We start from the raw sequence: 27,972 nt of genomic DNA, 5'->3' as shown, positions 1-27,972 counted from the left end.
CTCACCTGCTGTGGAAAGATTATTTCTGAACCATTCAGTGATAGTCTCATAATCCAAAATAGTGAGCCAGTCGCCAGGGCCTGCTCCTCACCTCCTCCAGTTCCGTTATCTCCCACGCCTTCCCCGAGCTCTGAGCTCCGCCGGAGATCTGCGCGTTTGTCTGAAGACATCAAACGGGCTCGCCGGCCAGCTGGGAGACGTTTTACCGGGCCGACCTAAGGCCCATCCAAGCCTCGATAACGCCCAGGAGCGCTCGAGACCGGCCAGGTCCCTTCTTCAGACATCCTTCCCGGTATCGAGAAAGGGCGAGCGGGAAGCGCCCACAGCCGGAGCCTTCCCCGGCAGCTGCTGCTGCACGCTGGAACCTATCGTGGCTTCGGCCTAGAGCGCGCCGGTGTCATAGCAACGGCCGCCTGAGCCATTCCACGTCCGGCGTGGGAGAGGCGGAGTCACGATGTTGGTTTAAATGCTAACCGGAAGCGGAAGTGATTTATAAGCAGCATGGGGAAGCCTCGGAGGTAAGAGTGTTTTTGGAGGGGATTGTTTTGTACTATTGTGATAAAGGAGGTGGTTAGTATGTGTTGCGATAGGTTCCTTTCGCGTCTTGTTAGGAGCTTCAGTTTAATTTTTCTGGTTTCAGGCCGGGCTCTCCCACCACTTCATCTAGAAATAGAGGATGATAAAAGTAGTAAACGGTTTTCCTATAGACGCAAAAGGAAAAACCTCCTAGTATCAGGTCGATACAGTAAAGTGTGCTCCGTCGGAGCGCACTGTCAGCCTGCTCTGGACGCGTGTTTTCCCTTACCCCTTATTCACAGCTCGATACAGTATCGTCCGGTCGAAGATTGCCCGTCTGTAACGTGCTCGGAGCGCACAATACAGACGAGTAAGGCCAACCAGCGATACAGTCTCCAGTTTCACGCGTCCTTAGCGCTTTGTAAAATAGACACATAACCCTTTCCGCACCCAGCATGTAAATGAACGAAAAAGCTGTATAATGAAGGAATTAGCTATTCCCCTCCGATACTGTAACGGGCGCTGATACTATCTCCTCAGTAACCCGCTGTTTTGCAGCGGCCTTAACCTGCTACTTTACCGCCTCCCCCTAGAAGGAGTTAGGACTGTGAGTCTAGTAACAAATCCATCGACACCGCTTAAGATACTCAAACACAATAAAACAATAAGCCTGGCACCCTCCTTGATGTAGTACGTCCTGGATGCCCCCCCTTCCCCAGCGCGCCCGCCACTACCCCTTTCATCAGCTGCATCCACCCATTATGCCCCTCACGGGCATGTCCCGCTTCACAGAGCGCTCCCACTCAAATCCGTTCATGGGTATATACCCTTTCGCCCCCCTCACAGCGCCATGCTACCACTGCGACCCGGCAGTCCCGTGAGGCCTACAAAAAAAAAAAAAAAATCCCCGGCTCCCGCGCCCCCGCACTGGCCCGCCGACTCTAACCCCCTCCTCCCGATCGGGCGGGTAGGCGGTGGCGAAAAGCAAAAAAAACCAAAATCAATTTTTTTTTTTTCAAAAAGCGACATCACACAATGCATAAAATAATTTATCCAGCCTTAAAGCGACAATTTTGTTTTTTTCCAAAAGCGACTTACTTTTGGGATCTGTCAAAATCCCAAAAGTAAGTCGCAAAAGTAACTTACTTTTCTGAAGTCATCAGGAACACGATCTTAGCTCCTCCGGACGAAGACGAAGATGGCCGCCTGCACGGGGAAAGCGTGCAATTGGCAGCTGAAGACGTGACGTCCCGACGTTTGGCAGCACGAGATGTGACGTCACGTCTTCAGCGGCCAATTGCATGCTTTCCCCCGTGCAGGCGGCCATCTTCGTCTTGAGCTACGATCGTGATGGCTTCAGAAAAGTAAGTTACTTATGCGACTTACTTTTGGGATCTAGACAGAGTCGGCGGGCCAGTGCGGGGGCGCGGGAGCCGGGGATTTTTTTTTTTTTTTTTTGGCCTCACGAGACTGCCGGGTCGCAGTGGATGCAGCTGATAAAAGGGGTGGTGGCGGGCGCGCTGGGGAGGGGGGGGCATCCAGGACGTACTACATCAAGGAGGGTGCCAGGCTTACCGAACCGCTGCTATTGCCTCTGCTCGCAGGGCCTCACGGGACTGCCGGGTCGCAGTGGATGCAGCTGATGAAAGGGGTAGTGGCGGGCGCGCTGGGGAGGGGGGGGCATCCGGGACGTACTACATCAAGGAGGGTGCCAGGCTTACCGAACCGCTGCTATTGCCTCTGCTCGCAGGTCTATTTCGCCGGCTTGCTGCACGCTTTCGCTTTGCTCGGCTCGGCTCTGCTTTTTCTCCTCTCCCGACTTTTCATGTTTTTTACACTTCCTGGTGCCTGTCATTCCAAATGCCATTTGAAATGACAGGTACCAGCGCACCCAGGTTTCTGTATAGGCGCTGTATTAAGCGCCTATACAGTAAAATGGGTTACGCGGGCATAACCTTTCCCTAACGCTTTAAAGCCGCGGCATGCATTTGCATGCGATTAGAAGAGAGTATCGGGGAGTTAGTGAAGAGAACTGTGCGTGCGGGGAGGAAGGGTGCGCCTGACACTGCCGCACTGTTTTTACCGCAGCCTTACTGTATCGACCTGTCAGTAAGGGGAGGAAAACACGCGGCCCACCCGCGGCACCTAATAGCGCCCTCAACATGCAAATGCATGTTGATGGCCCTATTAGGTATGCGCGCGGGATCCAGTAAGTAAAATGTGCAGCCAAGCCGCACATTTTACTCTAAGAAATTAGTGCCGACCCAAAGGTCGGCGCTAATTTCTTCTGGCGCCAGGAAAGTGCACAGAAAAGCAGTAAAAACTGCTTTTCTGTGCACCCTCCGACTTAATATCATAGCGATATTAAGTCGGAGGTCCCCAAAAGTAAAAAAAAGTAAAAAAAAAATAAATAAATAAATTTGAATTCGGCCAGCGGCTGTCGGGCCGAAAACCGGATGCTCAATTTTGCTGGCGTCCGGTTTCCGAGCCCGTGGCTGTCAGCGGGCTCGAGAACCGACGCCGGCAAAATTGAGCGTCGGCTGTCAAACCCGCTGACAGCCGCCGCTCCAGGCCAAAAGGAGGCGCTAGGGACGCGCTAGTGTCCCTAGCGCCTCCTTTCCCTCGTTTGCATCGCGTCACCTCATTTGAATACTGGATCGCTCGCACCGGCGAAGGGCCGGTGCGTGCGCCGGGAGAGCGGGCGTTCGTCCGCTCTCCCGCGGTTTTACAGTATCTATCCGTGAGCTTATATTTAAGTGTTTTATAGTCACCACTATTGTCTCAGAATTTGGAGCCCGTTTGTTTTACTATGGTCCTTGATCTCTTGACCTCATTTCATTCCTTTCCTCAGATATCTTTACAACTCCCTGACCCTCCCTCTCTCCCGGCCTGAATTGGTGGACAGAACTGTACAACTGTATATTGTGTCAGGTTTCGGTTATGTGGTTTGTTTATATTGTGTGATATCCTCTAGTCTCACAGGACTTGCTGACTCCATGGTTCAAACCAATGAAGTCATCTGGCAGGGGAGACAAATATAGCAATGGTGTGCTGCTGTTATCCTGCTGACCGGGAAATAGATCAGGGGAGGTGTGGGCGAGAGATCTCTCTTATGGGAAGGAGCTAAATGAAAAAAAAAAATAAAAAATGTCTTCCTTGTCTCAATGAAATTACCATAATGGGCCCATAATAGCATAGCAACTTAAATGACAACATATCTGTTGTGCTCGGGGGTGGACCCCTGTCCTGTGGCAGTACAGGGACTGTCCACAGGGGGTGGAGCACGGAAGGAGACAGAGGCAGTGTAGAGCTTCACCACTGGAAGCCCGAGGTCCCCCCAGGAGGAACCCCTAGGGATCCGGGCCGCTTGGACTTAGGTGGGTCTCCTGGGAGATTATAAGTCTGGCGTACCCACAGACACTAGAGGAGCGCTATCGGGTTTGAGGCTGGAAACAGGTTGGAGGAGAGCGAACCAATATAGAGATGGTGAGGCTAGGGACAGAGCCCCAGAATCAAGCAAGGTCAAAGTCCAGGAATCAATCTGAGGAGTAGTCAATGAAGCAAGGGTCAAGATTCAGAGAGCAGGCAAAGGTCTTGGGTGGGCAGGTAGGCAGGCAGGTCAGGAACAAGCTGAGGTCTTTGGTTGGCTGACAGGCAGGCAGGCAAGTCAGGAGCAAGCTGAGGTCTTTACCAGTAAGTCAGTCCGGGGTAAGACCAGGGAGATGAACAACGAACACTGCAACAAGCAGGAAGGGAACTGGAAAGAGACTAGGAACAAGCAGGCAGGAACACAAGCAAGGGCAATCTCAGGAACAAACCAACCCAATTGCCAAGGCAAGGAAGTGAGGCCAGGAACTTCCTTTTAACATGAATTCAATCAGGGTGCGCCGTGGAACTAGGCCCCACCCTGGAACCTAAATCAGGGTGGCTGGTCCGCGCTTGTAGGGGCGTGGCTAGCTGCTGAGATGCCGGGGCCCGGTGTGAGGCCTGGCGTGTGACCGAAGGTCCGGTGACTGCCGCTGTGGGACACCAGGGCCTAGCTGGACTTGCAAGGGCCGCGAGGGAGACAGGACCGGGACCCGCTGTGTGACCCCCCAAAGGTGAGCGGTCCCGTGCATGGGACGACCGCGGGTGGGGCGCGTAACATATCTATGCTTGGTATAGATGTAGAGGACAGTGGTAAAAAAGGTTAAGAGGTTGAGTAAAGACATGAGATGGGAAAGGCCTGGATGTTGCTTTAGGCATTGGGGGCTTATGTACTTATCTGCCCAGAATAGTAGAGGATCAGTGAGGGAAGACAAAATTGACAACTGCAAACAGTCAAATTTATACAGCTGATAACCATGCAGATTTGATGGACCATCTGGTCAATTCTGTCACAGGACTGGCTTCCTCTATCTTGCTCAGTAAAGTTTATCTGTGCAGGACTGGAAAATACTTGGATGCCCAGGAGCCTAAAAGTGTTTACTACCAGGCCAGGCCCAAGAAGAAGAGAGGAAGTTGATGGGGAGTGGGAGAGAGAAGCTTGAGAGGATTAAAAAAAAGTTAGGAGGAATGGAGGAGAGCAAAAAAGTGTCAATTTAAAATATAAAGAAAAATAAGCAAAAAAAAAGTAAATGAGAAAAAATAATTTTAAAAATTTAAATTAAAAAAAAAAATCTAGCACATGCATGAGTGGGTAAAAGATTTAAACTTCAGCCGTGCATGCATTAAACATTTTGCAGACATCTCAATAAATGGAAGGAACCAGGAAAGAGAACCAGACTCCTCCACCTTTCACAAATTGCTCTCCTCATTTAATAGAAACTTTCTCTTGATGTGAGACTTGCAGCTTCTCAGAGTAGAACATGGCACACGATATGCTGAACTTCCTTTACATTTTGGAAGCTTTGCCATCCCCGCCAGAGACTTGGCATTTGTCACTAGAATTATCCAGCCAGATAGTCATTGCTTGGGATTGACCCTTGTTTTGCAGATACCAGGGATCTGTTCTTGTTATCTATTTTCCGGACTCTAGGTAGTCATGTTGAATATACACTTACTGATCTATTTCTTTCAGTTTTAACAGGGAACCAGGCAACCTGATGTTCCTCAGTCTATTTTCAAGATTTTCATGTCATTGAATGAGAAATTTCTGGCTGTATTTTGAATTTTTGAATTTTAATTTTTTTTTTTGTTTTTGATTAGCTGTTGTAAGAGAGTTCAAGCGCTTCCATGTAGTTTCCATTTCCTTGATTATGGATAGCATTGTCTTACTCTGCTGCAACTAATTGTGCAATTAATTGCTTCAGGTACGAACTCACCTGGTCATTTATCATATATATGTAAACATAGAAATGACAGCAGAAAAGGAACAAATGGTCCATCCAGTCTGCCCAACAAGCTTATGGTAGAATCTGCTGCACCGTACAGGTCTCCCCCATACTTATCAGTTTCACAGACCATCAAGCCAGGGGCCTTGTTGGTTGCTGTTTGAGTCCAATTCCCTGTCACCTCTTGCCTTTGAAGCAGAGAGCAGTATTGGAGTTTCATCAAAAGTTTCAGGGTAGTAACAGCTACATCAGCAAGTTACCCCATGCTTATTTGTTTACCAAGACTGTACAATTCAATGTCCTTGTTGGTTGCTGTCTGAATCTAATTCCTCTCATCCTCTTTTTTTTTTTTTTTTTCTTTTCTTCCTGCCGTTGAAGCAGAGAGCAATAATGGAATTACATCAACAGTATGAAGGCTTATTAGTTAAGGGTAGTAACCACCATACCGGCAAGTTAACCCCCATGCACTCTTTTCTGCATTTCCATCTTCTAGTGTTTAGGGTTTCACAGTATTTATCCATGCCCTTTTGAATTCTTTCACTTACTGTCTTCATCACCTCTTCCAGAAGGGCATTCCAGGCATCCACCAGATTCTCCATGAAGAAATATTTTCCAAAGTTGGTTCTGAGGTGTCCTTCTTAGAGTTTAATTTCATGCCCCTAGTTCTACTGATTTTTCTAACAAAAAAGGTTTGACGTTTGCACATCATTAAAATCTTTTTGGTATCTGAAGGTCTGTATCATATCACCCCTGCCCCTCCTCTATTCCAGGGTATACATAGTCATATCCTTCAGTCTCTCCTCATAGGTTTTCTGATACTGACCCTACTCCATTTTTGTAGCTCTTTTCTGGACTGCCTCCATCCTTTCTCTATCCCTTTTTAACATTTGATGTGATTTGGAATGAGCAAAGGTACACAAAGATGAGGTTTCTACAATGTATTCTTGCCCTAGCTTGATGCACTCTCTACGGTGCTTGGAAATCTCATCTTTGTGTAGCTTTGCTCATTCCAAATCACATGAAATGTTCACTGATGTGTACTGTGCTTTTCATACCTCTGACTGTGTATGTAAAACTGGCCCCCAAACCCTGACCGCATGCAAAACTTCACCTCGAGCTACTAGTTGACCCTCTTATAGTGGCAGAAATAGTTGACTAATATGAGCGCCTTATAAAGAGTCTCTCTCTCGCGGTAAAATACCTATGCGAAGAGCTAAAGTAATGCATGTTGTGGGAACTCAAAAATTACCCTAGCCATGCTCCTTTTTCAATCATGGGTGTGTTGTTCATGTGAAATGTATAGCAACATGATGAATCTAGGCCTCAGATTGTGAGCCCTCTGGGGACAGGGAAATAAGCATAGTACCTCAATGTAAATCCCTTTGAAGAATATCATACAATAAATTTATTTATTTATTTATTTAAGTTTTTTTATATACCAACATTCAGGACGATAGTCCCATCATGCTGGTTCACAAGAAACAGGGGTGCAATAATAATAAAACTTTACAATTTGAACAATAGTGCAGAAAAAGCAGTTACATATAACAAGGAAATCAATAACTTGGAGTGAGAAGGAAAATGAGCTTAGTTACTTGTAGACCTTATGGTTTAGCTCCTCCATAACTTCTTTGATTGTGTCAGTTACATTGGTGTTTGCTAGAGAGTCTACCAAGCTTCATCCTTTGAGACAGGTTCTTCATTGGGTGCCTGCTTTTTTTTTTTTTTCCACCTTTAATTTCCTTTGCAAACTGTTCAACCCAGATCACAGGGAATGAATGCTTTGCTGCTGTGGACATTCTGAAAAATAATTTCAGCAGTTTAAGATGGCAAAGAGATAAGAATAACAGCAGCCTCTGCTCACAGCTTCATACGTCACATGATTCTGACTTTTGCCCGATTTCTAGATTGGCAGCGCGGTATTGTTTGTGGTTGCTGTCTCTGATAAAATTCCTTTGTGCTCTTTGCTAGCAATGCATGTGAAAATAAAAGCACTGAAACCCATATGAAACCCACAGTGAAAGAAAATGAATAGATTTTGTAATTCTCTTCAGAGCTCAGAGGCAGAAAGGCCAGACCGGTGAACGAGAGGAAGATGTGGATGATGATATTGGTCCACAGGAGGCTTTGTCTTCTTCAAAAGAGGTACGCTGGGAAAATAATTGGCCTTCTATTTTTTTTTGTTGCAAATGTTTAATCAAACTTCTTTTTTTTTTTTTTTTTTTTAACCCTGCCTCCCTCCCTCCCAGACATCTTCGAAATACTTCAATGATGAAGTTGACGATTTCCATGAAGAAAAGTTTAAGGTCAGTCTATATGGGCAATAACTCGGCATTCAGATTACCTTTTGGGAGATCTTGACTGCCTTGGAGAGATGTTTTTAATTTCTTGTGCATTATTTCAGTCTTGTTTCATGTGTAGTTCTCCATTTACATAAACTCTTTTGGTAGGTTTTGAACTTCTCATCTGATTGGTTCTAGTGAGTCCCACCATGGAATCATCTAAAGTTTTGCAGTAGATCTATAGTACTTTGTCCATTCTAGTGTGTTGGGTTTTTTTGGGTTTTTTTAAAGATATTGTACCACTTGTAAAACAAATGTTGACTGGAAAAAGTTTACGGGTATTGGAAATATTGCCACTGGAGATTCATAGTGACTTGAGTAGATGGTAATGCTCATTCATGTTCTCAAGCTGATCAAGCACTGAAGGAAAGAGACCATGTAATGCCTCTGTGCTACCCTTAGCACCCACCAGGAGTCAGCTCTTGATCACTTGAGGGTCCCGACAAGCACTGCACAGGCCTTGCTTGCTTGCATGCCCCTAGCCTAGTAACCTCCCAACTTCAGCTGGGTACCAGCTTGCCTCTGGCAAGTACCCTGGCCACAAGCTATTCCCTTATAATTTCTGAGGATGCCATGACCCCCAGGGGTCACACAGCTCCCAGAAAAGCACTCAGACCACACACCCATGTAGATTTGCTTTTAGAATTGATACTTTCTACCTGGGGGTTTTGTATCTGTGAGCAGTTTGTGTGTTGGACGCTGTTGGTGCAATAACCAAACAGCAGGTTTATGTAGAGATTTAGTAAAGTATAAAGACAACACTGAATCTAAGAAAAATACAACTGCATGAAGACATTTGTCTATCGTGCTCATCCCTTTCATGCTCCCCCTTTGCCTGCTCAAGAGCACACTCCATATTAGACGGCAGGAGGAAGCTGGGGTTGGGAAGGGGAACTGGATACAGACCACCAACATGGGCCCTGACTCTGGGGTGCTGACATGCAGACATAAGGGAAAAAGCACAGGACAGCTTTTACGGCCAAATCCAAAGCCAAGAACGTGAAGCAGCATTGTCTGAATTATCAAGGAAGCTCCTTACCCAGTAAAAATGTTGCTAGCAGTAATTTATGAGTTTGCTTGGATTTGATTGATTGTAAATATTGCTACTCTTATCATAAGGCTTTGGGGTAACTGCACGGAGCAGCAGATACTACCATAAGAAACTTGTGGGCAGACTGGATGGGCCATCTGGTCCTTTTCTGCCATCCTTACTATGTTACTATGTAAAATCCTGGGATGTTCAAGCAATTTAGTGATCTGGTTTTCTGAGTTTGCTTTGTATTAGTTTGATCAGCATATGTGTTCTTACTCATACTGAATTTGTAGCTTGCCTCTTACAGGGCCATGGCATTTGTACTGAGTCGTGCAGCATAGTAGTTAATTACTGGTCTGTATGTTTAATGCAGAATTTGATGGCAAGAGGTGTGGAGTTCGAGAGTGAAGAAGAGAACTTGGATAGTGAGGTAAGTGAGACTGTAATATATATGCTGGTATATGAGAGAGCACTGCTTTTATTGTAAGATATTAAGGCAGTAAGCAAAGTTGCCTTCAAAGGTCTATTTGAATCTAGAATGCTTTTTTCTCAATCCTGGGTTTTTGTTTGTTTTGTATTTTTTGTGTGGAGCTTGACCTGTTGGGTATCCTCCTCCTGTTTTCTTTGAGCTTCCAGCTGGATCGGGACTAGCCTTTGTTAGGGTGTCTGTACCCTGAGCTATGATACATCACTTCCTCACATGTACCACTATCTCCCATCTCGCCCATCTGTTGCAGTAGTGATCCTTAGCCTGGACCCGCAGACTCTGTGGCTCCCTCTGAACCCTCTACAATGGCAGAACCTCCCTAATCCCCGCAGGCCCTGACAGGGATTGGGAATGAAACCTAGATCTCCTGTGTTGGCATGCAGCACTGCCACTGAGCTGTTGGACTGACCATTAGTTGTGCTTTAATTAGTCAGCATATAGAGCAAGTGGTTTGTTTTCTGTAATGTAAATTGCTGCCATTTTCTAGGAATAAAAATTATATATCCTTAATAAATGCATTATTCTTGGAGAATAGTTAGCCTCGTCTCTCTGAGAGAGAAACCTTGGAGAAAAGAATCACATGAGAGGCTTGCTGCTGTGTTCTGTCAGGCGGAGTCCAACTATCCGACCTTATGAAACCAATTTTGCAAAAGCTACTCTGGTTTCTTATCAAGAGTAGAGGAGAATTCAAAGTGTTGTGCATGGTTTGTCAAATGGCTGCAGTGTAACTATAAGTGATAGGTGCGCTTCAAAACAAATTTGAATGTCCAGACAAAGCTTTGGTAGAACCGTATGTCAATCTTTATTATCAAGTGTGATTTACAGTAGCTGGCTGCAGGATGAAATGAAGCCAGGTCCCCCCGCAACAGGGAACCATGGTTCACAATCGCTGCATCAGGGAAGACTTACAGCCTATTTGGCATAATGATTTTCTTACAGGAGTGGTGGCCCAGTGTAACTATCCCAGCCACTGCTCACATAAACACCAAGCAGTCCTCCCAACAGGCCCTTCTGGCCAACCCTCCATTGACCCCCAGCAAAGCTGGCCTGCACCAAGCTTGATGTATTCAACTGCTTTGCCCAAACTGGAATGGGATTCCCCTAACCTTATGCTTCCTACATTTGCTATCGTCTTTTCGACTGCTACTTGGAATCCTAGGTAGAAGCTCTCTCCGAGAATTGTTATTCAGTGCTGGTATTCTTATAGTACACAAATTCTTCCTTTAGCTAGGTAGACGTGGGAAAGCCAATGCTTTATCTCTGGGTGTGGCAACAAGAAATGGATCTAATCTTTGGGATCTGTCTGATCCTAGAGATCCAGGTTGCTCTCTGTTTTTAAGCAGGATGCTGGGCTCGATGGACCCTTGGTTTGACCCAGCACTATCGACCCTGCTGCATTATCCTTCTTGCCTCTGCAGCTTACCTGTATCCCACTGGGCAGGAGACCTTAATAAGCACAACACCGTCGTCAAACCACTGGCCTGATCCTTATACATCGTATTATATTCATCAAGTAGAAGGCAGCGAGTGTAGCCAGTAAGGTAGAGTGTCGGTTGCCCTTTGTAAATATAGTACCATGCTAAGAGGGTTAAGCTGAGGGAGTCCTTGTTTTACCCCCACAACTGCATACGAGGAAATTAGTCCTGCTTGTCTTGGGGAACTCAAGACTACATCTGCATGCATGCAGTGGGGTAAAACCAGGACTCCCTCAGCTTGACATGGAGTTGTATGGTCACCATATATTTTTATTTCTCTTCATTTGCGGTTCCACCGTTTCCAACAATAAGGCACAAGGAGGATTAGGAATGTAAGAAAAGGGTAGATGGTATAAAGTACATAAATGTTAGAAGCAGGTGTAACTGTGCTGGGAGATGCAGTCCCTTGTCAGCCGTGGGGTCCAGATCCCTCCATGTCACGAGGTCACTTTTCCCTGGCTCACTTTACTGTTGTTGTTTTGGCCTTTCCCTCTCCCTTTCTTAGTTTTGCTGAATTGAGCTGGACAGCTCTCTTCAGTGCAGGGAGCAGGGACCAGTAGTGAGGCTGCTTAAAGTTTAATTTAAAAAAGAAAAGAGGAAACAGGTTGTCGGAGCAGGCAGCAGCAGCGGTAAGGACGGCTCTCTCTTTCCCCTCCTCCTCGGAGTGGGATTAATTAATGGGTAGCATGAAGGGCCCGGAGAGCTGTGCTCTGCCTCATGCCACACATGCATTGCACACAGCACGTCTTCCTCTTCCTCTCCTCCCTGAGCCATCTCCTTTGAGTCCTTCCAGTCTCTGTCTCTCTCTCCCAGTCTGAGAGTGTTGGAGAGCGCGTGCACTGGGGGTGACTGGCTCTGAATGGGGGGAGAAGGAGCCCTGCAGCCGCATGCTGCGAGCAAGGTAACTGAGCCTGCTGCCAGCTGCACACTGACTTCTCCTTTCACCTGCGCTTGTGTACAGAGGGAACTGGTCCACTGTGGCAGGGGCTTGCGCGTCTCTGCAACCCTCACCCTGCTTGCTTTAAAATTTGGAAGAGAATTGTGGGGCTTTGTGCTTCCTTGGCGCTTCATTAGATCCTAGGAGTCCTCCCCAGCTCCATATTGCCTTCCCCGTGGAGGCTGATATGCCACAAAACATTTTTTTTTGTAAAGTAGATGTGCCTTAAAACTTTGAAAGGGCCGGGAAACGCTGATCTGCAGTACATAAAAAGCAGTTTTGGCACAGTGCTGGCCTTAAACAGATTTATTAGATATTTAGCTAAGGCTAATGCTTTCCTATTTAAACCAGGATGAAGTTTTGGCCCTGGATGTCCCTGACGAAGAAGACGAGGAGCAAAGTTCCATGGAGAGTGATCTAGAAGAACATGCAGATGACGGTTTGTTGGGGAAAAAGGGGATTGGGAACAACGTTGTTTTAAATTTCATAAGAAAATGAGAAATACCATGCTGAGTCAGACCAAGGGGCCATCAAGCCCAGCATCCTGACTCCAACATTAAATTGTAAATCTCCCTGAACATAATCTTCTGTCTGCCAGGCCCCCTTCTGTTCTTATACATCCCAAGTAGGCGTTCTTTAGAGAATAAATAGTTTGTATGTTGTTGTTAGGAACTTGTTGGTTACAGCAGAATTAAAATCTCAACAGCATAGCAAGAGACAGGAGTGAGAGAGAGCATCACAGTTGTACACATAGTGAGGCAGATTTTATAAATTAGCGCGAGCGCGTACTTCTGTTCGCTCACCAGGCACGAACAAAAGTATGCTGGATTTTGTAAGATACGCACGTATCTTATAAAATCCGGGGTATGCGCGCGCTGCCTGTTCCCTCTGAGGCCGCTCCGAAATCGGAGCGGCCTCAGAGGGAACTTTCTACCCACCCCCCCCTACCTTTTGTTGGCAGATTTATGCCTGCTGTGGTGTATTTGTCTGATCTTTGTCTAGATGTGGGGTATGTCTGCGTTTCTGTCTGTGTGTGGGGGTCTCTGGGTATCTGTGTATCCGTTTCACTCAGTCGGTCTGGGTTTGGGATGTCTGGGGTAAGAGGTATCTTTTTCTCTCTGTGTCTGCCTCTCTGTTCTTTTCAGCAACTTGAAACAAAATGGAGGCTTTGAGCTATGGGTTGGCAGTGTGTGTGTGTGTGTGTGTTTATATAGTAGCCCATCTTTGGGGGGAGGCCCTAACCCAATTGCATGAATGGGAAGGGCCTGCGGCTCCCAAAGAGTTTCCCACCACTGCATTATACCACTCTCTTGACTGGAGATGAGTCTAGCTTGTTTTGGGGCTAGTGTCCCACGACTCTTTGGCTTTAGAGTAGGGTTTGTTTGGGGTTTTTTTTACCCTTTCATTGTAAAATTGACTTCAGAGTAAGTATCTTTGCAGCAACATTGCAAGATGAAAGTGCATGTCTGTGGCGGACTCACAGCTGATGGCCTCTTCCCGCTTAATTTTTTTTTTTTAAACCTCTCGTGCTGGCAGCCGGCGCTGTCCTGAGAGCAGCACTGTATCACTGCAATGGTCGCACGGGAGATCAGCGAGGTGGTCTTTCTAGGAAAACATTCAGGAGCAGCTGAATTTTCAGTTTGTATTAAAAAGGTTTAATGCAAAAATGAATCGGGCAGAGCTGTGCCAAGGAGGCTGCCGTGTCCTTGGCTGTTGTTGAGTGAGCCCTGAGGTTGGGGTTTTTGGAAAGGAGCTGTGTGCTGCAGTGCAGGAAGATAGGCGAGGATGATCATGTGGAGCTTGCGGGGGGGAGAAAAGGCTGGCGGCATAGACATGTTTAAATAAAATGTATATATATAGTGCCTTGCCTCTTTCTCTTGATGTAAGCAGAAAGCTAGATTGGCTAGATCTAGCGGTTAGATCCTAACTTTTAAAAACAAAGGAATACGTGGCACAAGAAATGAATCACTGTTCAAGGCATTAATCCTACTAAGAATAAATGTAAGTATTTGTGCCTTAAGGGTTCCTCCTGTTGTCCTAGATCTAATAAAACTGTGGATTAATGTATTGAAGAGTGATTGTCTTGTGCCACCCATTCCTTTGTTGTTTATATAGAACTATGTGAGTGCTGTTTATTCTGCATGTTTGCTGTGCAGATCTCAATTTTTGCCAGGATTGGAAGAGAGATCCTCAAGTGAACGATGGAGAATTTAGAGATGGACTCCCGATGTGTTTGTTATTGAGACTCTGACTTTGTCCCTTTCTTAGCAGAACTTTATTTACTGTATTGATTGTATCCCCGCTTTTTTTCTTTTCTTGCAGGCATTCCCAATGAGTTGGCTTGGGGTCAGAAGAAGCAACTATATTATGACACGGACTACGAGTCGGAGAAAAAAAGTATGAAGCTGAGCTTTTCTAATATTCTGTGTTGACTGAGCTCCATAGTCACACATGATCCAGCGATCGGTGGTTCTTCATCTCCATGGGGGGTGGGGAATGGTGGGGCGAGAACAAGAAGTGTTGGGATTAAAGTGCAGTGGGGAGATTTAGGTTTGAGATTGGGAAGAGGCTGGGTCTCCGTGAGGGGAGTCAGCCTTTGGAACATGATGCCAGGGGAGGTGGTGGAATCGTCCTAGCGGGAGTGAGAGGGGGGATGTTTTCAACTGTCCGTGTTGGGACAAAGTTGAAGCGGATATGTTTTTTGCCCGTGGATTTTGTGTCAATTTTCAGAGCTAAAATATGCGTGTACTTTCACTTTGAAACTTGCACCTGCTGCTTCTGTGGGCACACTTTTTTGCACTGAAAATAACAGCTATAGATTTGAAAATGCAATTTTACATGTTTTCCCCCTAATGTGGCTAAATGCATGTGCATTTCGGACTTTTAGCATTGAGGGAGGACAAGTTTTCAGACAGCTGATTTAACACGGGTAAAACACTTTTACCTGCATACATCCTCTTTAGGATTTAAGAGCAAGCTAGACAAATATTTGGTCTGGGATGGCTTAGATGCAGTAGATCCTGCCCTGATACATGGCCAGCGCCCATCTCTTGTTGCAGTTCTATGTCCAGGAAAGCGACAGTCCTGATGAAAGAGCTGCTCATATGCAACTTTAATAGTTTTACAGTGTATTTTTAACATTATGGGAGAATGTTACAAGAGATGACTGAATAAATTGCAATACCGAAACAACTAAATTTATCTGAAAACATTTAGGGCCCAATATCCAGTGCTGGCTAGTTAAGTAACTTAGCCAGATATGACTAATCCAGCTAAGTTACGATGTATATTCAGCGGCACAGCAGAGCCACTGAATATATGTGTATATGTGCCCCCTTAGCCGGATAAGACTACCAGCTAAGTTTAGACCTACTCTATGGGGTATCTAAACTTAGACGTAAGCTTATGGGGCTAACTCCGGATATTGGTAATTAGCCATATAAATTATATGGCTAACTTAATTCGCCCAGTACACATCTACTTTTTGGGCGTATAACTTGTAGCTGTATAAGGGACTTGTTCGGCTAAGTGGCGGCTGCTGATCATAGGCACATATTCAGCGGCTGCTGCTTAGCTGCATAAGCCCCGCTTATCCAGCTAAATAGTGCTGAACACGCTTTGAATATTGGGCCCATAATTTTTAGTGTATAAATTATAAATGAGAAATTCCATTTTGAGTCTTCAGCCAGAAAATTTCCTGGGCCAGTGTAGTGGATAGGCTGAATGGTGGTTATATCATAGAATACACAACACACTTAAGTATAGATTTACTTATAATTCTGAGAATAAGCAATGAAAGCATACAAGATTAGATTTTGCATTAAGAATATATATAGAGATACTTCCCCTCACAGTTTCCATTGTGAGTCTTATATATCTTGGAAAATCGGAAACAGTGCTTGAGATTCAGGAACAGTTCATCCGTTACTTTATTAACCACTGTAAAGTTCAACAAGCTTTTCCTCTGATATATTTTTTCTTCTTAATCTGCCCAGTTTGTCTTGACTTAGGTCTAGAAAATTAGCATAAAAGACCAATGTCCCAGTTTCTTCTCTGGGCTACTCCCATATGTTCTTGTCATTTGAGGCCTCAACTGTCTGTCTAATCATATCAGCAGCAGTTTAGAAGTGACTAGGTTGCTGATGTCAGTTTTCCCTGATATCTGTAACCTTATCCTCTTGAGTAATTTCTTGTTAATATATCTGATCTCATGACTTCTTATTACAAGCAAGCTAAGAAAAACGGCATATTTATTCTCAGAACTTAGGCCTTATGCCAAGCAGTTACGCTATAATTGATGATTATCTTTGTTCCACTAATTTCTATAGCGTTACAAAGTTCTTCACATTAACTAAATAGCTCCTTAAATATTTTTTCAACAGCTAGGTTGCAAACTGGATATTTAAATCAATGAAGGCTGAGCTAGGTGCCATGGTGTTGGCAGGGGCAGCATCATGAGGCATGTTGAGTGTAGGCAAAAACAAAATGATGTAAGGATTTGGGTCTGGATAGATTTGGCAAGACTTGCGTGTCTGTCCTTACAGAAAGTAAGAAGAGTCAGGAGGAAGTAGATGCCGAGGCAGAGGAGGAGGAGCAAGAGGCCCAGAACATTCAGAAACGACTACTTGGAAATCTCAATGAGGAAGACTATGGCCTAGACTTCATACAGGTAAGATCCTGTAAAACAGTAAGGACAAAGTCTATTGGTGGGCATACCCTGCAGTGTCATGCAGATTGTCAAGACTATTGCATTACCAAACAAGCTTGTATTATAATGCATATGCATGCAGAAATAAAATTATCTCTCAAAACTTTATTTTAATAAATTATTTTACATCTCTTGTCCTATGGCAGTCTGTGGGGTTTTTCCTGTGGAGGCTCCACGCCCTCCTTGATGGCATTAACAGCAGGGCATCTGTAGAATCCACCCCTGCAGTTCCCTGAACTGCAGGAGCTGCCTCTAAAATGTCTGCCATTCCTGCTGTCGGTGAGTCTGCCTGAGAGCCCGGGGCTGCTGCTTCCCCCATTTAACATCAACGGCAGCACGGCCCTCTTCCAAAGGGCCCTCCCTGCTGCCCTCGCACAAGTCACAGAGGCCAGGCAATGGCAAAATCTCCCTGCGAACCTCACAGTGCCTTCCCACGCTGCCTAGAAGTGGCCAGAGTGAACACACATGCTGCGCAGGAAAGCAGATTTATCTGAAAATGAATATCCTCTCTCTCTCTGTGTGGCAGAAATACCCTTAACTCAGTCCCCACACCGCGGGAAAAGTGCTGCAATAGCTGCTATGCTGCCCAGTCTCAGCAGCTCCAATCCGCTCCCTCCCCTACCTTTCACCGTGTCTGTTTTGTATTCTTTAAAGCAATAATGCATGCAAAATAAGACAGCAGTAAGAAGAGAAGTGGTACTTCCCTGTAGTAGACTTCTCCCACTAGGCAGGCCTGGAGCTTTTGCAAGAGAGAGGCAAGCCCCACTCACTATCCTGTCCTCCTGAAATCCAAGGCAGAAGACCAATAAGGGCCATCAATCCCCTGTTCACTCCTACTGTACGAGGTGGATAGGCAAAAAACTGGACCTAACACCCCTGGATGCAGTTTCTTCAGTAAAATGTCTGACTGCAGGTTAGACACTCCTACCAGCTGAGGGAGATGGAGATTACTGAGAGACTGCAGGCGACACAGTGACTTAAGTACCAAGCATACAGTAAAGCTTTTGTTCTGTCTCCCTCTGCTGGAAGGAGAGAAAAACCCTTGCGTCTGGACTGGTGTGGGGGACGATAAGCAAATGTTTTTTAAACAGAATAAGAGTGCAAACTGAGAGAGCATGCTTACTTTTTGCAGGCTTTTGCAGAGAAGCAGAGTGAAGAAAAGCAGACGGAACAAAAAATTGTAAAAGACTTGAAGAAAATGTCGGACAAGGAAAAACTGAAGTTGTTGAAAAAAGAATCTCCAGAACTGCTGGAACTTATTCAAGATTTAAGAGTAAAAGTAGGCATGGTGCAGTGAAGGTAGGGTAGGCGGGGTGTGCTGTGGGAGAGGATGGCCATCATGCAACACTATAGGGGATATAATATAGTGCCTTGTAGGATGGAGATGTGCTGTCAGAGAGGGTGGCCATCGTGCAGCCCTCTAGGGGACATAATATAGTGAGCATAGGATGGAGGAGATGTGCTGTCAGAGAGGGTGGCCATCGTGCAGCCCTATAGGGGACATAATATAGTGAGCGTAGGATGGAGGAGATGTGCTGTCAGAGAGGGTGGCCATTGTGCAGCCCTGTAGGGGACCCAGCATACTGAGGGTAAGGTGGATGTGTTATGCAACCCTGTAGGGGACACATTATAGTCAGGGTAGGTTAGTGGTGATTTGCTTTCAGAGGTTGGCAGTCCTGCAATGCTGTAGAGCATGGGTAGACACGATGCATTGATTTATTGTATTTTTTTTTTTAATTATTATAAACTTCTTTGGGTTATTCTGCGGTCCAAGCAAGGTAGTTGCTGCCATGTAACCCTATAGTAGATGGACAGACTGTGCACTGGGGGTAGCCCAGGTGTGTTGGCTTTGCAAGAGGGCAAGCACGATGCAGCCTTTATGGGGGAGGAGGTGTGCAGACAGTGCAGTGGAGTAAGGCAGAGATGTTATGGGTGGAGGATGGGCACCGTTTTAACTTCCCTTGTTCTTAAGCACCATTTCAGCAGTATCATTACATTTGATTTTTATTTTTCCTTTTTAAATAGTTAACAGAACTTAAAGATCAGCTGGAACCTCTGATACAGAGAGTGAAAGAAGGAAGCATTCCTCAGGGAAAGGTAGGAATTGCATAGAAAATCTTTCTTGTTTCTAACTGTGGAGTAAAAGGCTAGGAACTTTTACAAAAAAAAAAAAAAGACCCTGCCCATAACCTGATGCTGAATTTTAATAAAAGGCTTTTTTTTTTTTTTTAGTTTTCTAGCCCATGAGCTTCAACTGGTCATTTATAGGCGTCCAGCTGAGGGATTCAGACTCCATGATCCTTAATTAGCAGCTTCTGAGTGTTTGTTTGTTTTTTCCCCTCCCCAATTTGGCCATAAGAGGCCCCCTCTGACTCACCAGTGCATTATGATGGGATCTCCTTCCCTCTCTTCTGGGCATGTGCCAAGATGTCTGGACAGACTGCCTCACAGAGAGTATGCCAAGAACTCTGGCCATAGAGTTTAGACAGCATTTTTCTTCACTTTCAGTTTATCCTCTGTCCAGTTATGAGTGTAGCCAATCCTATTTTGTGATGTTGTATTGTACCTTTCTATCCTCTGATATATCCGTTAACATGCTCCATTAGTTTTTCTTTTAAAACATCGCTTTAAATTTATTTTTTTTTATAGGGAAGTAATTATATTCAGATGAAATATCAACTTTACTTAAAGTAAGTATGCTGACCTATAAATGGAGTTTGTCCGCTCAGTGCTAAATATTAACTGCTTATATCTTTTATTCCTACAGCTATTGCACAAATATTAGTTATTATTTAGTTTTGAAAGCAAAAAGAATTCCAGTTCATGGGCATCCTGTCATCGAAAGGCTTGTTACCTACAGAAATGTGAGTAATTTACTACTGCTTAACATTTTTAAGGTGCTGCTAGATGTATCCAGAGCCATACAGTTAAGAGTCCCTGCTCCATGGAGCTTACAGTCTAGTCTCATGGCGCACCAGTAATCCCGATTCTTCATGGGAGGGGTGGTAACGCTTGCAGCCATGTGTAAGTTAAGCAGACGCATGTACAGAAGTCAAACTAGTTTCCAAAGCGGACTGAAAGCGCACAAGTCCACTTTGAGCATTTACCCCAGCAAAACCACACCCACACAATTTACAGCTGCTATTTTTGGTGCCCATAATTCAGGCCCAGAAAGTTTACATGCATGATTTTTCTAAAATCTCAGTGCATGCATAGGAGTCCCAAATCTGCCCAGACTCCACCCCCGGCACGTGTCCCCTCATTGCAGATAAAATTATGCATAGTGTACATAGTCATAATTCTCTGCGTACCGGGCAGAGTTTTTTTTTTAAACGTTCATTTTGTGCAGGACTTCTGCAGAAGTCTCTCTGTTTCTTTGATTTCCCTTCCCATGACCATTGCTTCTTAGTCCTGTCCTGCTTTAAAAAATATTTTAATGTCAATTTTAAAATGTTGCTGAATTCTGTCTCTGGCTTGCCAGGTGGATGATTTCCGATGCTCATGAGATGTTGTAGCTCTGATTTCCATAAGAAAAGCCTGAGTTGAAAATCAGGACTAGCTCAGTCTGTCTTAAATGACCTGGAGCTGTGTGAAGCTTGGGTGGAAATGGTATAGAAGGATGATGGCAAACATTTTTTTAGGCTCGGCGTGTCAAAAATTCGGAAAATGCCTATCTTGGCTCTGCTGGTGTATCACACCACCACTCCCCGAACAAAACAGACTATCCTTATATATTCATTTAAAAACAGTTTCAAACAAAATGAAAACAGAAATTATCTTGAAGTGACTCCCAATAGAGAGGTCCTATAACTTTGGTGGGTGGTGTTGGATGCTGGCGTGTCACCATTGACCTGTGTCATAGGTTCGTCATCACTGGTATAGGATATTGCTCACTCCCCTACTCCTTGTAGGAGGAGGGAAGGGTTAGTTTATTGCCTTTGATTGTTGAATATGCTATTGTATTGGATATATTATTGTACTTGATAGTTTTGGATGCAAATGCTATTGCTTGATAACAAATGTTGTAAGCCACCCTGGGTCCTTTTGTTAAAGTAGGGCAACTTAAAAAATCTGAAGTGTAACATAATGTAACACTTGTTAGCAATACTTTTGTGATGTGACCTTAAGGAATTGAGATGAGCCAGGGCAGACTGAGGCAGAGGCTTTCATGGAGGACAAGAAAAGAGCCAACCAGGGCCCCTCCTCCTGCTAAGCCAGATCTAAAAGTGCTTGGTGGTCTGTGTACTGGGGAACCAATCTCTTATACCAGGCAAAAAGTGGCCGCATAATCAGCTGGGCTCTGGGAAGGAGACATCAGCAGCGTGTTCGTCTAGGCCCAGCGCTGTGGGAACCAGAGGATGCTTGGAGAAGGGGGGGGGGGGGTCATAGAGGAAAGTCTAAGCCAGGAGAGGGAGAGGCAAAAGAGCAGATGGGAAGGAAAGTCATGAGAGAGGTGCCCCGCCCCCCTTCTTATTCATCCAGCTGGGTTGTGAATCGAGAGTTGCTGCTCTTACAGGTTACAAGGTGGGCTAGGAGCAGACTCTGAACATCTTTCTCTTTGATAATTTGTACATTCTCTCTTCAGGTGAATTCAGTGCTTATGATAGGTGCTGGGATTATTAGGACATCATGCCGGTTTACAATGTAACAGGCAGAAAATACATAAAACAAGGGTGGGGGGACAGGGGGCAGCAGCTGGAAGGAGGAGAAGGGAGAAGCAGGAAGAAGATAAGGCAAGGGGGGGGAAGGACCAGTGGCGGAAAGGGGCCACCGGAGAGATTAACAATTAGTAACACTGGTCATTTAAATCTGTTATTAATACAAGGAAACAGGTATAGCAAGGCCAGCGGCAGTGCAAGCTTCTCCTCCCTTCATCACCTTGCTAAGGGTGAAATGGTAATTCAGTGTTCATGCTCGTCAGTCCTTGGCCTCTACCGGAACTGCCAGCAAGGCTGCTCCCTGATGCATCAGCAGATGTGAGTGATGATGAGTTGAAGGTCTCTGTCCCATCACAGACGGGCCACGGAACAGCTTTCAGATGGCAATTATTTTTGACTACCACACCTGATCGAGATTTGAACTGAGGACCTCGCAGAAAAAGCTTTTGTATTCCCGCTCCAAATCCACCGAGCCCTCTGGGCTCCCTGCACCTACCTGATCAATATCTTGCAGTACTGTCGAAGCTCCTGTTAAGAAAGTAATCAAGGGCTGTGCTTTGACCTTTTTTTCTTCTCTTTTTTTTTCTCTTTAATAGTTAATCAATGATTTGGACATTGTGGATCAAAGATTATCGTCTGAAATCCATATGCTCCTGGTGAAAGGTTACGACAACGGAGAATCAACAAAGAAGCAGCCCATTTCAGTTTCCCGAAACCCCGTTGACCAGCTTAAAAGCAATTCGAAGTCTCTTCAGAAGGTAAAAGAAAATTGCACCTCTCCTTTATTTTTTTGTGCAACTGTTCTGGATTTCAGCGATGCCTGAAGTTTACATCCTGGGCACCCGCTTCTCTAGCATCCAGGGAGGCTTCTCCTTTGGCTGGATTGAGTAGCTGGATGGGATGGTTCTACAATCTTTGAATGTGCGTAATTTTGGGGTGCACATCGCTTTGATTGTTTGCTTTTCAGAAAGGCAGTTAATAAACTAAAAATAAACTTATCCCACACACACACTTTCCTGAAGAGTCTTATAATCTGGTTCAGCCCTTTAGTGTTATGATCTATTAACTTACTGCTTGCAGCGACCTAGCTCTCATGTTATGGACATGAGTCCAGCAGATGATTCAGAGTTAGAAGAGGAAGCGGATGCCCTGAAATATTATCACAAGATGGAGGAGATGCTGCGAATGAAAAGGAAGAAGGGAGCAGACAAGACGAGGTGAGGGCCTTTGTAAGAAGGAGCAGGAATGTTTGCCTTCCTTGTCTTCAGCCAATCAAGTTGGGGAGGATAACTGAATATGATTCCAAAAAATAACCCAAGTCTTAGTGAGGCCGCACTTGGAGTTGATTAGGGCTTCTGGTTTTCAAGGCCTTCTTTTTTTTGGCACCAGAATCCCAGCTGAGCTACTGGGCCAAAAATAAAGGCGATATGCAAAGGTGAGATTTACGCTACATAAAGAGAATTTTAAATTTTATTTTAAGAGATCCAATGATTAGACTATAGAAACATTTGCCTAGAAAGCCTTTGCATACAACTTTTAAAAATCAAAGAAAAAATTTAATGACTTTGTGGACATACAGGCGATAGTGGTTCTAGTGATTATAATGCATTCTGGATAATATAAAAAACAAGACTGTAATTTAGAAATGTATAAAACAAGTAAACATACTATAACAGGAATTGACATGTAATATAAGGCTCCCTTTTCCTCCGCTACTGATCTTACACTAACGTACAAACAATTCTAACTATTTAAATCCCCTATTTTTCCAGCATGGAGGAGGAACCTGCAGTAGAAGGGGAGGATCCCAGTGCAAAGAGAGCTATAACATATCAGGTATCTTATGTTGGGGTCAGGGAGCGTGAGAATTTACTTGGTATCCATGTCAGCCGCAGAGAGAGGGAGAAAGCATCTGGCATTAAAGTGGGAAGGGGTCCTTAGTATTTCACTGTCACCATTTCAAGAAAGGCTAAAGATATCCTTCTACTAAGATCCTGGTGAGACCACCTTTGTATTATAGGGTTTAGGGAATGTGAAGGTTATCGCAAACGATTGTCCACGTTGGGCTATTGTCCTTTCGGGATGATTGAGGGTGGGGAGGGGTTATTTTACATTGTATAGATTTATCAGTGAGGAACCCCTGTCTCCGGCTGTCATGTGTCCCCCACACCCGCTCTTGCTGGGGATCTTTACCATTGGTTAACAAGATAAGTGGACATTCTCGGAGGGTAAGGGTCAATTTTGTCACCCTTCGAAGCCAGGAATCTTCAGCGTAGAGTTATAGGAAATTTTGGCAACAGATACTGGTCATAGCTATAGTGCAGAACTTAACAAAAAAAAAAAAAATAGGCCAGGCTCTTGAAGAAAACAGGCAAGAATAATTAGGGTATAGTTTGATTCAGCAATTTGTGCCAGTTTGGGATCAGGAAAGAATGTTTCACCCTGTTAAGGAATTGACTGCAGAAGGGCAGGGGAGGAATTTTTCCTTTCTCTGGGTGATCTGGACTATCAAAATGGGATTAGGTTTGAGCATCCATTTACGGATTCCTTTCAGCTTAACCACATACGTACTGTTTTCCAGCCTCAGGCCTGCTTTTCCTTAGTGTGCCAAATCCATCTCCCTTTTAGTCCCTCGCTGCTCCTCCTAGTGAGCGGAGACCTGAAATGCTACAAACCGTAAAGATGCAAATATAGAACATCAGTGCCCTGGCTTTCCAGATCATTAAAACTGACGCATCCTGCAGTCTTTCAGCTGGTGGTGTTCTTGGGACCCTGCGCTAGGCTTCCAGTGTCCAACATGCCGGGAATTGCTTCTATAGACCACCGTGCTGTAAACGTTCTTGCAAAGAGTCTCAGGAATCCCCATTCCCTCCAGCTGTATCTTCCTACAGGGCCTATCCACGCAGCAGAAGCCCCACTCAGGAATCCGGAATTAAAATCACCCGTTTTTGTTTTCTGCAGATTGCCAAAAATAAAGGGCTGACACCCAAGAGGAAGAAGATTGATCGTAACCCAAGAGTTAAGCACAGGGAGAAATTTAGACGTGCAAAGATTCGGAGAAAGGGCCAGGTATGTAATTAAAAGAGCATTCAGCTGACAGGCAAAATAACTGCATTACTGTGTTGGGAAATTTTTTTTTTTTTTTTTACCTGCTTTTGTATCCTAGATGGCTGTACTTACTTTTTTTTTTTTTTGCAACTATCCAGGTTTTTACAATGACCAGGTGTTCTTTTAAAGTGTAAAATGTTTTCAGCTATAGAATTTTATTTTTTTTTTTTGTGCTCAGCAGTTTACCTTTGCTCCTTCTTTGCGTTTCCAGTTCAATCTGAAGTGGAGCTGGGGTCTGGCACCATGTGCCTTCCTTCACAACTAACCAGGGATGTGTTTTGTAGGGATGTGCATTCGTTAGCCATTCGTTTTGCAGTACACACATCCATTTTCTATTGTACAAGCATGGACTCATAGAACAATGAATGCACATCCCTAGTGTGTTGGGTTTTTTTATTGCTTCCAATTCAGTTGGCTTTGTCATTGGAGCAGTGGTCCTCAGCTGGGACCCTAAATCTGGATGTCACCTGAAGCCCAGTCCTCTGAGATTTCTCCCTAGACAGATGCTACTAACAAAAGCAGTAGCTTGCTGGTAGACAGGCTTGAATTTATGCTCCTTATGGGCTTGACACATTGTCTTATTCCCAAGTGATAGTGTGTCAGCCAGGTTCTTGTGGCCTGGCTTGGCCTCTGTTGGAAACAGGATGCTGGGCTTGATGGACCCTTGGTCTGACCCAGCATGGCAATTTCTTATGTTCTTAGTGCCTCATCTCCCATTCCAGCGAAGTGAATGGACAAGCAGGCTTCACTGCTGCTTCTGCTTGGGCACAAGATGCCTGCACAGTCCTAAAGTGTATGTTTAAAAATAAAAAAACAACTTTATTCTAGCTCATAGAAGCTAGCTCCAGGAACCGTCAGTGGTGAAACAGCTATCTCAGGTACCTCCTGTAGCTATAGCTCATGTGAGCAGCTGGAATAAAGTTTTTTTCTTCCCTTCGGTATAGATCTGTGCACTCTCTGGCTCTTTTGGAGTAGTGCCAGAGCAGCACATGCCTCCCCACATGATACGGCAGTGAATACTCTCTGTCCTCTGGAAACATGAGAACCCAGTAGCTAAGATTTGTAGTTTTGCTTTTTGGATAGTATCCAGCCAGGGAGACTTTAAAAAAAAAACAAAGAGGACAGTTATACTCTTGAGTTTAACATTATCCACTGCAGTCTCTTCAGATTTAGAGTACTTCTAGTCAGTACATGACACTGAATAGCTTGCTTAACTTCAATAGTTAAAATAATTATCTACATGCTTCAAACCTGGCTGCTTATTCATCCTTTTATCAACATGTCATTTTTAAAGCATAAAAGAAAAAGGCCAGTTGCCTTGAGAATGTTCTTCTATTTAGGCCAGGCTCATAAGAATGTTTCCCTCATGGAGTTGGATGGCAGTGTGTTAACATTTTATACTGAACAAGTTCTCAGTCTTGGCCAAAAGGCCCAGAACAGTCTCTCTATTCGGCTCATGGCTCAAATCGTAGCCAAAAAGAAGCAGAGAAGCAACCTTGAAAATGGTTTACTGTACATGTCAGTGTTTGCCCTGAGCAGGTAGTACTCTTTCCCTCCAAGTGCATAGAGGGAGTTGCATGCTGATGAGTAAATTCATGAAGCTTCTTAAATTGGGGTATCAGTTGAGGAGGGAGATGAAGCTGACATGGAAAGGGAGGCAGCAGGGAAAAAGTAAAGAAAAACTGGTACCAAAACACAAAAAGAGCCACTATCCTGAATTAAGACAGCGGGGAGGTAGGAGAACAAGAAGACTGCAGCCATGAGTAAATAAAAAATGGAGCACCAATTAAAATATTTTTTAATAAAATAAATTACAGCATGTTTAGTTAAAAGCCATTTACAGGGACTAAGGAGAGATTGTAAAGAGTTGTTCCCTTACAATACCAGAAGGGGATTAAGTACCCCCTCCGCTCCTATATCATCTGTATGTGCAGCCATGGGCCCATTTGCCTTAATGGGCATTTAAAAAAAAAAAAGGCTTTTTATTTAAATGTAATACCCTGGGCTTTGAATACTGGTTCATAAAGCAGCTACTAGGATATGGTGAATGTCCTCTGGACCCTGCACTGGTTTTCTGTGCTTCTGATCCTTTCATCTCAAGCCTTGTCATTGGAAAAGCAATCTGTGACACTGCTTAACAGATCTGCTTTGCCACGATGCTGGATTCCCTTATGCTTCTACATGTTATATTACAACAGCAGGCTATAGCAACATGAGATGATTAGACCAAAGTCTTTATTTAAAAAAAAAATCAGATCTAAAAAAAAGTCCTTTGCTCAGGCAGTCTGACTTGATTGACCGTTGTCTGGTCTGTCTTTCTTCCGATCGTTTTGGAAATGAGATCACACTTTGCCATTTTTCTCATAGGTCCGTGAAGTGCGAAAAGAAGATAGCAGATATGCTGGTGAACTCTCGGGCATCCGTGCTGGGCTCAAGAAAAGCATCAAGCTTAAATAATGGCATTTGGATGTGGGACTGGTTACAGGATTTCAAGGCTTATGCATCTAAGGGATTTTTTTTCATTTTTCAAAAGCAAATCTATTTTCTGGATAACCATCAGTAGCTTCTTTGCTACTAAACTATAGTCACTTCCTGCAAAATTACAGAAAGCTATTTTACACATACTATAGTGTAGCTATAAAAGAAACCATTCAAGTCTTTAATATGAGCTGTTCCTAACACTTTAATTTATGAAGTGGGCTGGATCAACCAATGTAACTTTAAGGCCCTATTCATCCAAAGGTGTGGTAATAGTGCAGTTTCCCCTCCTGCCCTCAATTATGATTGGGAAGAGGCCATCCACTAATAAGATGTCTCGTCTTTATGCCAATGGGTAAAACTGTCAGCTATTAATTTGAACTTAATAAAACAAGTGTTCAAGAATATCCGAGTTGATTTTCAGACTGTATTTCAAAAGCAAATTGATGTTACAAATAAAAGTTTTAACCGTAGTTGAATTTACTGCTTGGCTTCCTTAGTAATCCTCTCCAATGAGTAATTTTCCATGTTATCCAGTCCTTGGCCTCAAATGAGCCCATAATGGTGACTTTGTACCACATCTGTCTTACTCCCTGGAATCACTCCACAATTTTCAGTTGCTTATGCCGAACTGGGTTGAGCTGTAGTTTTAACTAAAAAAAAAAACCAATCCTGTACCAAACAGATAAAACGACAGCAGGATGGGAGACAATTGTGAGTGCAAAATTATGATCAATTTCTCTACTGTAAGGGTTGTCAGCAAGCTGGGAAACCAGTGTAAGACCACTTTCAGGTGGTGGCCTGCTCTATTCAATCATCCACCCAAGGAGTACAATCTGAAAAGAATGTAGAAAAAATAAATTCAATGTATTTTTTTTTCTTTGCAATTTAAAATCCTCTGTTCAGAGCCAGAAACAA

At 44.4% G+C, this 27,972-nt stretch overlaps 2 protein-coding genes across 3 annotated transcripts in view; one reads left to right on the top strand and one right to left on the bottom strand.

Moving 5' to 3' along the window:
• Window positions 1-444, bottom strand: part of CCDC30 (coiled-coil domain containing 30) — an 83,958-nt gene extending 83,514 nt beyond the window's left edge. The window contains exon 1 of one of the 2 annotated variants that reach the window (XM_029578994.1): window positions 6-444. The gene's annotated coding sequence lies outside the window, so the exon portion shown is untranslated. The remainder of the gene's footprint in view (window positions 1-5) is intronic. The other variant, XM_029578995.1, reaches the window with a different exon arrangement.
• On the top strand, window positions 429-27,533 carry UTP3 (UTP3 small subunit processome component). The gene is made up of 16 exons (XM_029578996.1): window positions 429-518; window positions 7,883-7,973; window positions 8,078-8,134; window positions 9,577-9,633; window positions 12,454-12,541; window positions 14,425-14,499; window positions 16,647-16,771; window positions 17,943-18,089; window positions 18,836-18,907; window positions 19,460-19,500; window positions 19,578-19,674; window positions 22,065-22,226; window positions 22,549-22,685; window positions 23,241-23,304; window positions 24,430-24,537; window positions 26,944-27,533. Exons 1-16 carry the CDS (start codon window positions 502-504, stop codon window positions 27,031-27,033), a joined length of 1,428 nt encoding a protein of 475 aa, XP_029434856.1. The 5' UTR covers window positions 429-501; the 3' UTR covers window positions 27,034-27,533.
• Window positions 27,534-27,972: the final 439 nt, after the last annotated feature.

Source organism: Rhinatrema bivittatum, chromosome 15 (assembly GCF_901001135.1).
Source record: "Rhinatrema bivittatum chromosome 15, aRhiBiv1.1, whole genome shotgun sequence".
Lineage (NCBI taxonomy): Eukaryota > Metazoa > Chordata > Amphibia > Gymnophiona > Rhinatrematidae > Rhinatrema > Rhinatrema bivittatum.
Note: the sequence above shows the minus strand (reverse complement) of the source record. Positions and strands in the feature narration are given on the sequence as shown.

What these genes read in the sequence shown, in the direction of transcription:
- UTP3 (XM_029578996.1), top strand. An exon ending in CTACGAGTCGGAGAAAAAAA is followed by an intron (nt 14,500 to 16,646) that starts GTATGAAGCTGA and finishes CTGTCCTTACAG; the next exon opens with AAAGTAAGAAGAGTCAGGAG. An exon ending in GGCTTGTTACCTACAGAAAT is followed by an intron (nt 19,675 to 22,064) that starts GTGAGTAATTTA and finishes TCTCTTTAATAG; the next exon opens with TTAATCAATGATTTGGACAT.